Raw genomic sequence first — 12703 nt, forward strand, 5'->3', positions numbered from 1 at the left:
CCTTCATTTGAGAAATTGGACTGTAGACTTAGAAGGTTATCCAAAACAGAAGGTTCTTTTCTCTTCTGGAGATGGGATTATAGAGTATACAATTTAGTTTATAATTAGGGCTCCTGGGATTACGCGAAAAAAAAAACCTCGAGATTACGCGCTAAATTACGCGTGATTTTGCAATATATATTTTTTTTAATCAAAATTTTGCGGGATTCTTTACTGAATTACGCGCTAAATTACACGGAATATCAACTGTTACGCCCAAACTACATTTTGTACCGAAGGAAAGCACGAAATAACTTGAAAAGGTTATTTTTTTTGCGTGAAATTATCTTAGGCAAGTTTTCATTGGCTCCTAGCCACCAGCCAATTAAAAAAGGTATTTTATTATTAGTCCTAGGCCTTCGCGGTTTAGCAAAGAACGCCTAGTCGTTTTATTTGTTTTCGAAATTCAGTTCGAAATATTGCACTCTTACGAAAAACAAATAACACTTTTTTTACGAGAAATAGAGGTAAGAACCTTAAAAGAACACATCAGCTGTGCACTAAAATGTTTTGTCTTTCAAAATTTAGCCAAATTACGCGGGATTACGCGGAAATTTGTGGATCACGCGGAAAAAGCCAAATTATGCGCTTACCCACAAGCGCGTAATTCCAGAAGCCCTGTATAATAAAGATACCTATGAATAAGCACCTCCCCTGGATAATCGCCTGGCCTAAATGTGTTGCATTTATATGAAAAGGGGAACTGGACGTTGGAAGTAAAGCAACGAAAACAGAGAGTTAAAATGGAAACTCTTTTAACGTTGTAATGGAGATTTGCTCCTTCGCCCTAACAGGCGCCTGGCCTTGGACACAAATCCAGACTTAAAGGAAGGTTTTATTAAATTAGAATATTGCAAAAGAAACAAAACGAAACACATACGCAACAAAATGCTTATCTTTTTTACTGAAGTCTCTTTTTCACTTTGATTTCCTTATAGGTGGACTCAAAAGTTACGAATAAAAGTAATGCATTAATTTATGTGGCCTTTTTTCATTTGTTTATTTTTTGTATAGTCCCTTCCCTATTGCGTATTGCTAACACTAGAATAAAAATTGAAACGATATTTTTACAATAAGTAGATTCGTTACTTTCAGAACCAAGTAAAACCATGCAAATATCATTAGAATTACTTATCCGTTCTTGTTTTGTTTGCATAACTGTCGGGATTATCTTAAACCTTTCTGAAAATTAGGAGAATGAAATTAGCTAAATTACTTATTCTCGATACACACTTTATTTGCGGATTAGAAATTAGCGTTTGAAAGGAGTTATTTGTTTAGCCTGCCGAATTGTAATATTGCGTCCACGTCACCTACTTAGCTCCCACTAGCCGTTAATAATAGATGAAGTGCTGTGTTTCGAGTTAAAAAGAAAGTTTACTTAAGTGCTTCACTAACAACAAAACGACTTCAGTCGGTCGATTTCGGTTGTCAAGTCAAATTGGCGGTGTTGCCATTCACTGTCACAATTAAGGGAAGTGATTGACTGCGGGCAAAAGATGAATATTCTTTCAAAAAGATTAACAGTATACAAGTAAAAACAATTGAGATGAAAGAACAAGATATTTTTCAGTGGTTGGCAAAGCCCGACGAGTTTAGAAGATCAAAAGTGAAAAAGCAACGGGAAGATTTTAAAAAACTTTTAGATCTTCACAAGCGATTTGAGGATCATGCAACTAGAATTATTCGACATGGTGTTGTGGAAATCAGAGAAACGGAAAGCGGGGCACCAGCGTCTCAAGTCCCGGCTTCAACAATTGATCTTCTTCCAAGGAAGAAATTCCTTAACGATCGAGAATACATGAAGGAGTTATTTTACAGAAATGACGTTGTTGTGACAGGGCCAGAGAGTGTCAATACTAACCCAAGAAAAGCAAACTTTCTAAGGCTACCAGTCTTAGACGGAATCTCATCTGAAAACAAAGCTATTTTCTATACAGCGTTACCGCGAATTCCCTCGCTGAAAGTGTCCACAGTAAACGCTAGAAAGCCAAAGGATGTTTTAAATCGTAGAAAGAAAGTACAAAAGGACACGCATTGGGAGGAAAAATCGAAAAAGCTTATTCGCGATACTAAAAAGTGTTTGAAAGTGATGCCATTACTTAGCAACGGCGAGCACCCCAACAGCATTTTTACATCTGTTGATGGCGGGAATCACATAATCGGGTTCCCGGTGCTACCTGGGATTGCGCCTGAATCGAGTCAAAGCGACATCAGAGGAGTCACTGACATTCAAGTGTGGGTTATCCCCTACGGCGGTCACGTGACATTGCAGGAGATAGGACTGAAGGGCAAAGCAGTGAAAGCCAAGGATAAAGCTGGTTCTCGAGATAAGCGCAAGCGTAAGACTGATGTAGCACCGAAATACAAGAAAAACGTGCATTTTAGTGAGTTCTTACATGAAGTACATCTGTATTCACCGGCCCCAACTAGGAGCCGTCGTAAATAGAGTTCCTTTGATACAGTTCAGTTTATTATTTTTATGTTAGTGTATTTTACTTACATAAACTCTTTCTAAAAGAATGTCCAGCCTAATATTTCACCAAATAAAACGTAAATACTCAATTCAACCTTACTTTGAGCGTTCATTTTTATTCGTGGCACTGACTGTTATTTTTTTACCTATTGGCATATTAAGGATGTTGGCTTCTTTCGGTTCCTTTTGAAAAGTTTAAAGATGATGGATCGACAGATGGAATCTTGTGTCACTTCCGTTAACGGCACCAGTTGTCATTTACAACACAGGGCTACCGCATCTAATGAGGAATTTCTCATGGCTCTTTGCGCGGATTCAGAATTTTTTCCATAATACTTAGCGAGTTTTGAACTGCGATGCGCAATAGGGCTACATATAGGGCATATCGTCGTTTGACAAATTGTTGTCGTCAACCGGCTTTGTGACTACGCGACAAGCCCGCATGTAAGCAAGGGTAAAGACCACCAAAGCGCCTAGCTGCACATATTAGCCACTGCTACCGCGTCTAATTCTAAGGTTATGCAGTGGCTTATATATACAGCTAGTCGCTTCAGTGGTTTTTACCCATGCTTATGTGACCGGGTGGTATTTTTGGTTATTTTAGATTTTGCAAATATTTTAAGTAAGCGATTTTTGGATTGCAATTATAATTGTTTTACGTATTTTACGGATTGTTTCTCAAACGTGATTCTAATTCGATCCGTACACGTTTAGGAATTTACTTTCAACATGTTTCAAATTACTTTAGATTAGTATCAATAGTTTGATAGTGATAATTGACTTAAGTTTAGCGTCCTTTTACCATTTCCCAGGAAGATTAGTTTCTAAATTTGACAGGACAATGGACGCTGAGTAATTTGAACAGTAGTAAATGTTAGCGTCCCTAGAAAAATGCGCGTCCCCAAGCGAGTTTAAAAGCAGCTGTTTTTACAGTATTAGTTAGTTTTTTTAGTTTAGTACCGTTGAGCAAAGGAGACGCATTGCTTGCGCGGCATGATGCGGGAGCGAGATATGCAGTTGCTCAGGGAAGACAGTCAGCAGAGATAAGCTACAAGCTTAGAGCGCTGTCCGTACGGGCCTGTCATGCCAGTTGTGTTCAGTTTGATTTACCGGTTGTAAGTACTTTGTTTTTAAAACTAGCCTATGGTTTAGGTTACCTATTCTCGGGATTTCACTATGTTTGTTATCACTTAAAATGTATTATTTAATTTGTTAATAAATCCTTATAAGTCCATGCCTTGCATCATGTATTCGTTCTCACGTTGCCTTTCGCTCGATCGTTTTCGTTTCATTCCATTTATTTTTGCCTACTTTTTGGCTGGTGTCAGAACCTGGTAGTTTTGCTTTCAGTATTGCATTTGTTTCTACATTTTTCGTAACCGCACGGTAAATGTCAAGTTCCGACGGTTACACTTACATGCGGGCTTGTCGCGTAGTCGCAAAGCCGGTTGACGATGTAACCTTTGTCAAACGACTGTAGGCAGCATAGCAAGTGTTCGCATGTACATTTCACATATCGTCTTTCCTCTACTGCCCTACGCTGCCGTTTGTAAACTAAACTGCATGAAATACCCTTCGGGCATTTTGATGTCAATTTGCCGTACAGGTGTGGGGGGTGCCGTTGGGGGAGGAAGGAAGCACTCTCTTTGACCTTTTCCCCTCCCCCCTGAGTCGGGACCTTTAGGTGCGAGCTTTAAGGTTTGTAATCTGATGGCAACGTCCAGCGATCTGTTTGAGTCGCGATGGTGTTTCTGAGCTTCCTTTGCTCGCACGCCCCATCCGCCGTACATAGTTTCCGGCACGCGAAGTCCTCTCTCCCGAGTCCCAGATTCCTCTTTTTCCTTGGATGATCTTTTTTTGTTCTTTTCAGACTGCGGTCGTGCGGAGACTGTTACTTGGTTTATTTTCATGTTGGTGTAATACCTGACCTCCTTATTGTTATGGACGCGTGCCAGCTCATGTGCCAAGCACGCGGGACAACTTAAATCCTTCGAGTCCAGCATTTCATTTGATGCCGGTGCAGATTTTGCGGTTCTACCTTGTGACTCGTTTCTATCTTTAAGTTTTTCCTTGATTTGGATAACTTTTTTTGTAGAAATTGGCGAAAACGCAGGCCTATCACGACGCTGCTGACTCGTAAACTGCCTTGAATGGGTCTTTATATTAGAAGGCCTAAATGCTAACCGAAGTCTAGTGTTACTTCTAACCTTTAAGTTAGACTTCTTGTGTTTTGGTTGTAGCGATAAATTCTCATTCCCTTTACAATCCAGAACATTTCCATCCTCCTCCTCTGATTCTAATGTAGAAATCGGCGCTAAATTTGTCGTCTGAAGCGGCTTCAAGCTCGAACCTCTTGTTTGCCTCGATGTGGTTAGTGAAGTATGGAGGTATTTAAGCCTTCTTAAAGCTTGCTCCGTTGCTCGGTCCTTTGTGTTCTTACCGAAAGCAATTCTGTTATTCATATCTTTACTTGTTTCGTCGTTTATATCCAAAGCGTTGAACTCCCAGATCTTCGCCATGGTCGCCCGAACGCGCTCATATTAATGTTGACTTGCTAAGTTTACTCTAAGTACTCGTCGCGAAGCAAAGGAATTAAAACAACAATAGCTGCCTTCCTTGAGTTTGATACGCGAGACAAAGCACCAAAGCCACCCCAAAGGTCAACAACTTAAAAAAACTCAAGTGTTGTTTTTGACATGTTGAATATTATCTCATTTAATAAGCTGCTGTTACAAGAAACCTTATGCCTTTTTTAACCTTTAAAATATATCTTAAACTTTAGTGAACTTTTGTCTGTAGAGCATTACAATACCAGCAACGCGAGGCCATGGGTGGTCCATATTGTGATGTTGTCTTTCTAGTTAATTATCCTTGAGACTTCTGTTTACGATTTTATTAATAAAACGCAGTAACAAATATCTTGAATCCCTAGGGATATTTACTAAACACTAATCAATTATAGTAACCCAAGTTTGCACGAACAAATTATATTTACACTATTTGTAAAGTTTAATGTTTGATAGGGGTTAGATGTAGAGTTTATAGCCCATGTTTGTATGACAATTTGATTTGTAAACAAGCTAAACGTTTATGTGCTGACTAATTGATATTTACACAGACCTGTCATGCTGGCTTTATTTCTTTTGCTTTGTAGGTATTTTATCTCTTATTTTCATTGCGATAATCAACTAAACGATACAAAATATACACGAAGCGAGATGTTCTTTGAACTGTTGTTGTTGTTGTTTGACGTTTTAAACTTTGCAAAACACCAAGATTTTTGAAGCAGCAGGTTTCCTGTGTTCAAATTCTTAATACTTCTAAGCTCCCGAAATGATAACCAAATATGGTAGATGACTTGCAAGATAAAGAAAAAGAAGCTGAGCGCGTCAATTCCAATACCCAAAACTTTTACCAGTAAAAGAAGCCAGAGACTACGTGTTATTACTTATCTTTAGTTGCGCACCTCAAGTCACGTTTACGCTTTGAAGATGGAAGTAAACTTGAAAAAAAAGGCGAAACCGTATCTAGCAAGAGAATCCTGGAGGCTGATTTTTTCTCCAATTGTAAAAGAAAAATAAAACGCCTGATACTCAGTCTATAAGATATGCTTCGCATTTTGCTGATTTTATTTTGAACCTAAACCCATACAATAACTTTACACAAATATTTGAAAAGATATACAACCCCCCCCCTGACTCCCGTATTTTTCGTCCTCCCCATATTTTTGGAATATTCCCTTTTATCACGAAATTACCAAAATATAAATAACGTTTCGTTAAAATTTTTAAAATGCTTCGGAGTTCACACGCACATAATACGATAAAATGCTCGAAGGCTTCAGAGCATTTTACTAGGCAATTGCAATTGTATTCTAAGCATAATTTCTTTTTTCATTTTGTAAAATATGTTATTGAAAAAAATATGTTATTGAAAAAATGGACATCAGTTCTAATAAGTTGTCCTCAGCATGGAGTCCCCCCTCTCCCCCACGCGCACACACCTAAAATACAAATGTCCTCTCTCAACAATAACCTGCCAATATAGGTAACACAGGTGTAGAAATAACCTTTGATGTTATTACCTAAACAAATACTGTTAATCCTAATTGTGAACGTTTGCTAAGCTCCTAATTGTCTAGAGACCCTGATAAGAACTCATATATTGTCTTCCTACCTGGGCTATATGCTTTATTAAAGGTAAACAAACAAAATCCGTACATTCTAACAACTCTTGAATTTGAAACCCATATTTCTTGATATTTTTTCACACCTTAAAGCCGCATTATCACCAGTTCACTTCCGGAGGTCCGACGGAAACCTCAACCGTTAAAAGACAAAAGAATCTATAAAAATCCAAGATGTTAAACAGGCCATCCGCTCTAAATTATCATTCAGATCTTCAAAGAAACTTCCAATAAACACACTGCTTTCAATATTTTGAAATATTTTTCGCGTTTTCCGTTAAAAATCATCGGATATTGTTACGTGGTCGACCGGAAGTAAACTGGTGACAATGCGGCTTTAAGGTGGCATGTGAAGGTTCTGCGCAATCAGAATCTTGGGAATTGTAGGTAATTCAAATAATTAAGTCTCCGTGTTTAATGATTGTATTGCGTGTGTAAACTTCACTTATCAGTGTTTATGTGGAATCTACGTTTGTGTTCGGAACAGTTGGGTGCACTTCTTATCTGTGGGTGCGAAGAAAATATTCTCTAAAGTACTTCTCAAGTAGAAAGGCTGCAGGAAACACTCTAGTAACACTTATTATGAACAGTGTGAAAATGGACTAGTAACCGTAGACAGATGTACGGGTATGCCAACTTAACGCGTTCAAAGGAAGCCCGCACTCCGGGAACATTATGCAATGACTTGCTAAATTATATCATTATTATCAAAGACGAAATACGCTCAACTAATTTCATGGAGGAGTTACACTTGCTGACATTCTTAAAACCATCAGTGCACACATGGATGAAGGGTTGAATATTCACAAATATCTGAGACTCTGTATTGCTTGAGTGTACTGGAAAAAGAAGGCATTGGAACGAATCAAACGCTATACAAATATTTTAACAATTATATATACAATTATCGGAAAAGACTGAGAGTGTACCTCTGATAACGTGCAGACAACCATCTGTACACAATTTGGATAAGGGCTAAATAACCAGAAATATCGGAAGAGTCTGGATTACTCGAGTGTACTAGAAATAGTTAGGAATTGCTGTGTTGTCGCCTTTTTGATAGGGTTTAAAGCATGGGTAATTTCTGCGATTAGGACGTTTCAATTTGGTGAAGATACGTTGTCGTATATTGACTAGTATTCACGTATTTGTCTGTGAGATCCATAAAGTGTTGGTTATTCACATGGATTTGTATCCTCTGAGAGGTCACTTCGTTAATGCCATGGTTACACCAATTACTAAAGCATTAGCCGAAAGACGAAGTAACAAGACTCCAAAGACTTTGATAGGGGATCGAGATATGGACGTCGACTATGCTCTCCCCGCTATAGAAATCCTAGCCATTTGTTCGCAAACTCAGGCGAAATACAAACACAAAAAAACAACGAGTCTTCCGAATCAAGACTTCCGACACGTTAGATACACATTCAAAGTATCGGAATTCGGGATAGACGGTACCTCACCTCCGACCATCAAAAGCTGGTGCTACAAGCCCCAAACTGTTACAAGATCATCCAAGACACCTGTCAAAACCGAACGACTATGTCGATCAAAGAGTGAGTCTGGTATCAGGCGGAAAGATCTATCGCACTTTCATTCTCCAAGGTCTGAATTTACGGCGCCGAGTTTTTATAATCGTGATACCCCCGTTAGATGTCGAATCCAGAGCTACCCTCCGCGAAGCCTGAGCACTGAGGAAATACACCTTTACACTCCCATCCCCCATATGATGGTGAGCCGTGCAAGCCTTTTTAACAGACCCAAGAAAAGATGCAATAAGCTAACTACCGAAAAAAAGGAGGAGATTGTACGGTCTCTCAGTGCGGATTCTAAGCTTACCACCAGCCCAATTCATAGCCTAAAGGAGAGTAACAAGAGTGATATTCGAGGGTCAGGGTTGAACAAGGGGGTCTGGGTCTTTGCCTCGGAGTACGAAGGCCTAGTGCGTGATTTCAGTCCTCGTATAACTAGAGGAAGAAGTTCTTCTGAAATGAAGGGCTGCGAGAATGGATTGATATGCCTTAGCCCTTCGGTGAAGAAAATAGCAGTCAAGCTACCTTGTTTGGAGTAATAACACTGTAGTTCCTAATGCGGACCATCTTAACAACTCCCAGAATGTTAGCCAATGGAATTCAACATCTCATAGCCATCCAGCCTATCAGTTAACAGTGTTACCACGCGCTCAAGCTGAAAGTTTAAAGACATGTCATTGGAGATTCATTTTTAACGTTTCTCATTGACCGAACGGATTTATCTCAAAATACATGCTTTGATTAAAACTTTGTTTGGTCAAATTTTTTAGCATGTCCCGGTTTTCAGTACAAACGGCATTGTTTGAAATAGTGCAGTAGATAGTAAGGAATCCGCGAATTTGCCTTAGTAAAAATTAAAATAGCGGTCGCGCAGCCTTGCTTGGCATCAGTTAGTAGTAAAATATTAATGTAAAATATAAGTACAAAATATAGCGTTTAAACACAGTGTTCATAAGGGCTATCGGAATCTTAGAATATCATATTCTACTACTAGGTACCAGGCTGTTGTATCATGGCATTTCGAATAAGGTTATTGTGAGGACATCATTGCATCATTTCCAGCTCGTTTTTGCGAGCCCGCAGTACGTGCCCCCTTCAAGTGGGGCCGATGAGGTCGCGACGTCATGATATAGAGCCTAGGTTTCCAAATGATCGCACTCATGGAACACGGTCGTAGGTGATGTTGGAACTCACCCTGCGATCGTGTCAGGGAAATTGAGATCAGTTGCGATCATGCGGTCAAATTAGCTGCGATCGCGTGCGATCAAGGGCGACTATATGTGCCTTGAGCACCGACATCTGAAACAATCAGTTACTCTTAACGTAATGCCCTTGCAAGATTTTTCACCACAGTATATCGTATAAAGTAATCTTAGCAAATCAGTAAAACCCTTTTATTTACTTTCTTCCTTAGGCCTCATCATCCCTGGTGGGACATAAGGCCAGTATAGTTCGTCTCCATTCTCGACGGTTGCGGGCAAGGTGATGTGCCTGTCCCCCAACTGAGGCCAAGATCTTTTAATTCAAACCCTTTTAGTCGGACTAAAAATCTTTAATACGTTCGTTCTGTTGTGTGTTGTTGGAAATATCGCATTATGATGCTCGCTTTCGTGGCCTTCTTGACAGTTTTGTGAAAAAGAAATGACAAAAAAAATACTTGAGTGCACTCACAGCACGACACAATCCTCCTAGTAACGAAGGTCGTGTCAATCAAAACGAAATATCGCATGCCTATTGGATAACTTTCTAGTCGCCACGGTAACGCGTCTCGTTGCAACGATGAGTGAAAAAATTGAGGGTCATAGAAACATTTTGCCCGAAAATGAAATAATAATGATAATGAATAATAAACAAGATTCTTGTAATAAAAGGTTGAAAGTGCAAAATTATATCCATTAGAATATGTGAAAATTACTAAAATGGGTATATGGATTTAGGGGTATGAATATCATGAATTTTTGTGAAAATTTTACTGAAATTAGACAATCTCCAAGTCTCCCAGAGGTTATCTTTCCAATTTACCTGTTCACCGGATTATCCAACGTAACAATAAATCATGTTGGTTTTTATATAGTAAATACTAAAAAATTCCATGGAATCCAACGTTAGAGAATATGGCCAATCTGCCTTTTTTTACTGCATTATCAGGGTTGTGAAGGCAAGCTTGTTTGTTGGAATACATGTTACACACAAGCATATGGGTACCCTGTGGTAAACATGAATAAATGAACATTTTTTTGTAAAAATTCCAATTTTTAAGTAGATGAGAAAATCATCAATCATCAATCACGGTGGATTTAATCATGACCCATTTTGAGAAAATGCAAATCAAGCTCTTACTGCGTCGGGATTGACAGCTGCCAATCAAAGACCTATCGGTCATAGGACCTGTTGACTCGTTCATGTGTCACTGACGTAGATTAAGCACACCAAAGATATTCCAAACAGATTAGCAGTAAGCATAGGAAAGACGCATAATTATTGGTAATAAGTTGGTTGGATTTTGGCGAAAAAAATCACGGGGGGAGGTCTAGCTCTCCGTTAATTTTTTTTTTTTGTTTTTTTTTTTTAATCTTTGGCTGTGCGAGGTATTTAGAAAGATTGATGTTCTAGCAATGTTACATTGACCTGGGTGAGATGCCACCTCCCGCCCCTTCAGGTGCGTGAGGGGGTGCGCGGTCATAGATATGTGAAAAAAGATTCTTAATAGGCAATGACTCAATGGCCGTTAAGAGGGGGGGGGGGGGGGGGTGCGCGCGCATCATACGCACCCCTCTGTTTACGCGTCTGCCCTGCCTTTGTCCATCCATGAACCCCCTCGTAATACACACACAAAAGCCTTCCCGTAAGACTTCCGTGCATAAACAGTATAAGCAATGGTGGTATTTTGTTTCACAAATGTGGGGCTTTTTTTTCTTAACTATAATGTGCCATGTCTAAGACCTGCGGGGGAAAGTCTCAAGAGAACCATCAATGAGCACAAGACAACACAGCCTGGGCGTGCCCACACACCGTGATTCAACATCCCTTCGAAGAATGGTCATTGACCCGCTGAATCTCATGCCGAAAGGCACAGACAGACTAGAAAAAGGTATCATCTATGATGTTCTTCAGTTGGATATAGTGATGAGAAGAAAAGAAGTAATAAAACGTTTGGTTATAGGGTTTTTTTTTTTGGGGGGGGGGGGGTGGCCTTAAGCCTTATTGGTCCTATGTCTATATGTAAAATCTCACTTTTATTCAATACTTACACAGGAAAATAAATAAGGGAGCCTGCCTCTAAAAGGACTGACAGTCACCTTAAGGATACTTAATATGCATCATTATGACTGTACTGCTCTGAAAAGTTACCAAGTTATTAACATGGTGGACACAGGGTTTACGCAGAGAATCGTAGGGTTTTTTGGCAGCAGGACTCATTTACTTTTAAACCTTTGTGAATTTTATGTCTATTTTAATAGTCTACACAGAGATGAAGATTTAAAATTTCAAAATGAGAATATACTTCAAATTCAAAATAACTTACTGTGGAATGTCCTGAGCATTTAAATCCATAACCTTAATTGTGTCTTTGCTTAACTGGTCAGTTAGATCACGAGAAAAATACAGTGGCTCATGATCAAACTTTTGCATTGCAAGTTATATTAATCGAATAACGCCTTAAATATTTCTTTTTCTTTTTATCTTCAGAGATTCTGGATATCTACCTACCCTTGCACCTAATTGCAAGTTTGAAGTGACAGTAAGAAACGTTTTTTCTCCAAATGATGCATACATGGCCTGACTAATGTAGAAATTAAGTTGGTTTCATAGAAACTTCATGAAAACCAGCAAATAATATTTGCGTTGCATTTGAAGGAAAAAATGCGTCGTATAACATGATATAGCCTTGGGCCCTAATATATTACATACTGTATATATCATCAACTCACACATACCTTCCCCACACGCTTTCCCCGTGTTGCGTCCGGGGCAGGCGCATGGCGCGCTAATATCCATTTTGAAATGGCATTAACTGGTTCTTTAAAAATTTTATCACGGAACACAATTTGGCTGAAGATAAACTTTTTTTTCAACCTCGCGCTTTCCGGTGAGCGGCTAGGATATATATTGATTTCACAATTACATCTGTTACTAACAATATAGTTACTATTATGACAAAACGGAAACCACAATCATATGCCCTGTAGGGGGGTTTTAAACAACAAACCTTCCATCTCAAAGCAAAGGTGCATTTATAAAGCAACCGATTTTCTATACCGTATTTAGCTTCCGTTTGGGCACGTATTGCTTTCTTCGGAACTTTCAATCGCGAATGCTGGCGTGCGTTTACAGCGCGAGAACCTTAAAGTATTAGAGCCAGACTCGTACCCAGTCGCCAAAATGAGAAGAAAATAAGAAGAAAATAAGGGAGTCATAATTTATGTGCGGGTTGCCTGTGGTGAGTAATTAGGCGTGCGGTGCCGTGTG

General features: G+C 39.2%; 2 protein-coding genes across 2 annotated transcripts; one reads left to right on the plus strand and one right to left on the minus strand.

Annotated features, from left to right (window-relative positions):
• The first annotated feature begins 331 nt into the window (after window positions 1-331).
• On the plus strand, window positions 332-3749 carry LOC116614133. The gene has a single exon (XM_032374771.2). It carries the CDS (start codon window positions 1589-1591, stop codon window positions 2486-2488), a length of 900 nt encoding a protein of 299 aa, XP_032230662.1. The 5' UTR covers window positions 332-1588; the 3' UTR covers window positions 2489-3749.
• Window positions 3750-3815: 66 nt separating this feature from the next.
• On the minus strand, window positions 3816-5182 carry LOC5506383. Its single transcript, XM_032374757.2, has one exon. The coding sequence runs from the start codon at window positions 5032-5034 to the stop codon at window positions 4051-4053; it is 984 nt and encodes a 327-aa protein (XP_032230648.1). The 5' UTR covers window positions 5035-5182; the 3' UTR covers window positions 3816-4050.
• Between the last annotated feature and the right edge of the window lie 7521 nt (window positions 5183-12703).

The sequence above is a fragment of the Nematostella vectensis genome, chromosome 15, assembly GCF_932526225.1.
Source record: "Nematostella vectensis chromosome 15, jaNemVect1.1, whole genome shotgun sequence".
Lineage (NCBI taxonomy): Eukaryota > Metazoa > Cnidaria > Anthozoa > Actiniaria > Edwardsiidae > Nematostella > Nematostella vectensis.